The sequence below is a fragment of the Limulus polyphemus genome, unplaced genomic scaffold (genome assembly GCF_000517525.1).
Source record: "Limulus polyphemus unplaced genomic scaffold, Limulus_polyphemus-2.1.2 Scaffold15383, whole genome shotgun sequence".
In the NCBI taxonomy this organism is placed as follows: Eukaryota; Metazoa; Arthropoda; class Merostomata; order Xiphosura; family Limulidae; genus Limulus; species Limulus polyphemus.
This window is the reverse complement of record NW_013680993.1, coordinates 1-1,804: the sequence shown is the minus strand read 5'-3', so window position 1 is coordinate 1,804 and position 1,804 is coordinate 1. Positions and strand designations below refer to the sequence as shown.

General features: G+C 31.0%; 1 protein-coding gene and 1 long non-coding RNA gene across 2 annotated transcripts in view; both read left to right on the top strand.

Annotated features, from left to right (window-relative positions):
* LOC111084260 overlaps nt 1–142 on the top strand; it is a 1,385-nt gene extending 1,243 nt beyond the window's left edge. Inside the window, exon 2 of the long non-coding RNA XR_002609466.1 lies at nt 6–142. This is a non-coding gene — a long non-coding RNA (uncharacterized LOC111084260). The remainder of the gene's footprint in view (nt 1–5) is intronic.
* LOC111084259 (gamma-2-syntrophin-like) overlaps nt 1–961 on the top strand; it is a gene marked incomplete at its 3' end in the record, with an annotated part of 4,096 nt that extends 3,135 nt beyond the window's left edge. The window contains exons 4-5 of the mRNA XM_022381022.1: nt 286–343; nt 918–961. Of these exons, the coding sequence (XP_022236730.1) occupies nt 286–343; nt 918–961 (102 nt within the window). The remainder of the gene's footprint in view (nt 1–285; nt 344–917) is intronic.
* Nucleotides 962–1,804: the final 843 nt, after the last annotated feature.

Below are 1,804 nucleotides of genomic sequence, written 5' to 3'. Positions count from 1 at the left end.
TGTAGGTATTGTTTGATTTAAAATACTACATCTGTTGTAGCTGTAGGTGTTGTTTGATTTAAAATACTACATCTGTTGTAGCTGTATGTATTGTTTGATTTAAAATACTACATCTGTTGTAGCTGTAGGTATTATTTGACTTGGGACTAAAACAGTTTTAAATTCACATCAACATTGAGGTAGTGTTTTTATTATTCATTTTATTGTTTATTCATACTGTATTTAGTAATTATATCTAAAAGTCGACCAGTCTTGATTAATCTAATGTAATATCTGTTTGCTCAGGGTGGTGCCGAACACAAGCTCCCAATTCTCATTTCTCGTATTTTCAAAGATCAAGCAGGTACGGTTGTCATGTGACATTTATCTGTTTTGTAATTTCCTCCAAAGAGATACCTAATTCTGAAGCAAAACAAGTTATTTTTATAAGTGTGAATATCATGGGAGTAACTTCTTTATTGGTATTTGTGTTACTTAGATAACTAACTGCTGATGTGGGAATAGCAGTAAGATAGATCATGTAAACATTTGTGTTTGAAGGCTGCTTTTCAAAATGGCACTGTCAAGTTGTCGGCTGGTGGTTTCCGAAAAGGTGTAAAAGAATTTTTAGTGTTTAGGAACAGAATTTGAAAAGAAACTGGTAATTCACATTCAGGTTGTTTATATTTATCATTTAATTTAAAATTATTAACACATATTAAAATCAAGACATTGTATTTATTTCTTAATATATGTAGTTAGGAAGACAAATATAAACAACATATTTGTCGGTGACCAAAAACAAAATATCTATTGGCTACATAGTACGTTTGTAGATTCTCAGAGGGATGACTGCTATAATTTCAGAAACTCTGTATTTTAATAGAATCAGGAATACTGCTCTATCACAGGCTATTGTGTTATTTCTGTTTTTACAGCCGACCAGACTCGCCAGTTGTTTGTAGGTGATGCCATCATTATGGTAAGATTAAAATTCATATATTAGTATTGTTTTTGTTTTCTCTATTTTTATAAAATTTGTAAATACTTTATTGATATTGTTGGTGATGTTGTTGAGTAATTAACAAAGCTTCTGAAGCAATCGTTGGGATTTTAATCATTCTGTTAATTATCTCAAGAACTGCTAAGGAGGTTCTTAAAAATATCAGCTTTTTAAACACGTTTTTCTGAGCTAACTAAGGACCAACTTGTGTACGAGTGCACAATTTTGTCGATTACAGGATCTCAAATAACACACGAAACACACAACTGGAAATATGATTGGTAGTGCAGTTAATTCCATTAATAACTGCTGGAGTCTCGTTTGTGTTTTATTTAGAGGATAAGTGACTTTACTCAATGTCTTCAACACATGTTATAAACATTAATATCAAATTATACATTGTTCTTCAACACATGTTATAAACATTAATAACTGCTGGAGTCTCGTTTGTGTTTTATTTAGAGGATAAGTGACTTTACTCAATGTCTTCAACACATGTTCAACACATTAATATCAAATAATGCACTGTTCTTCAACACATGTTCAACACATTAATAACTGCTGGAGTCTCGTTTGTGTTTTATTTAGAGGATAAGTGACTTTACTCAATGTCTTCAACACATGTTCAACACATTAATATCAAATAATGCACTGTTCTTCAACACATGTTAAAAACATTAATAACTGCTGGAGTCTCGTTTGTGTTTTATTTAGAGGATAAGTGACTTTACTCAATGTCTTCAACACATGTTCAACACATTAATATCAAATTATACACTGTTCTTCAACACATGTTAAAAACATTAATAACTGCTGGAGTCT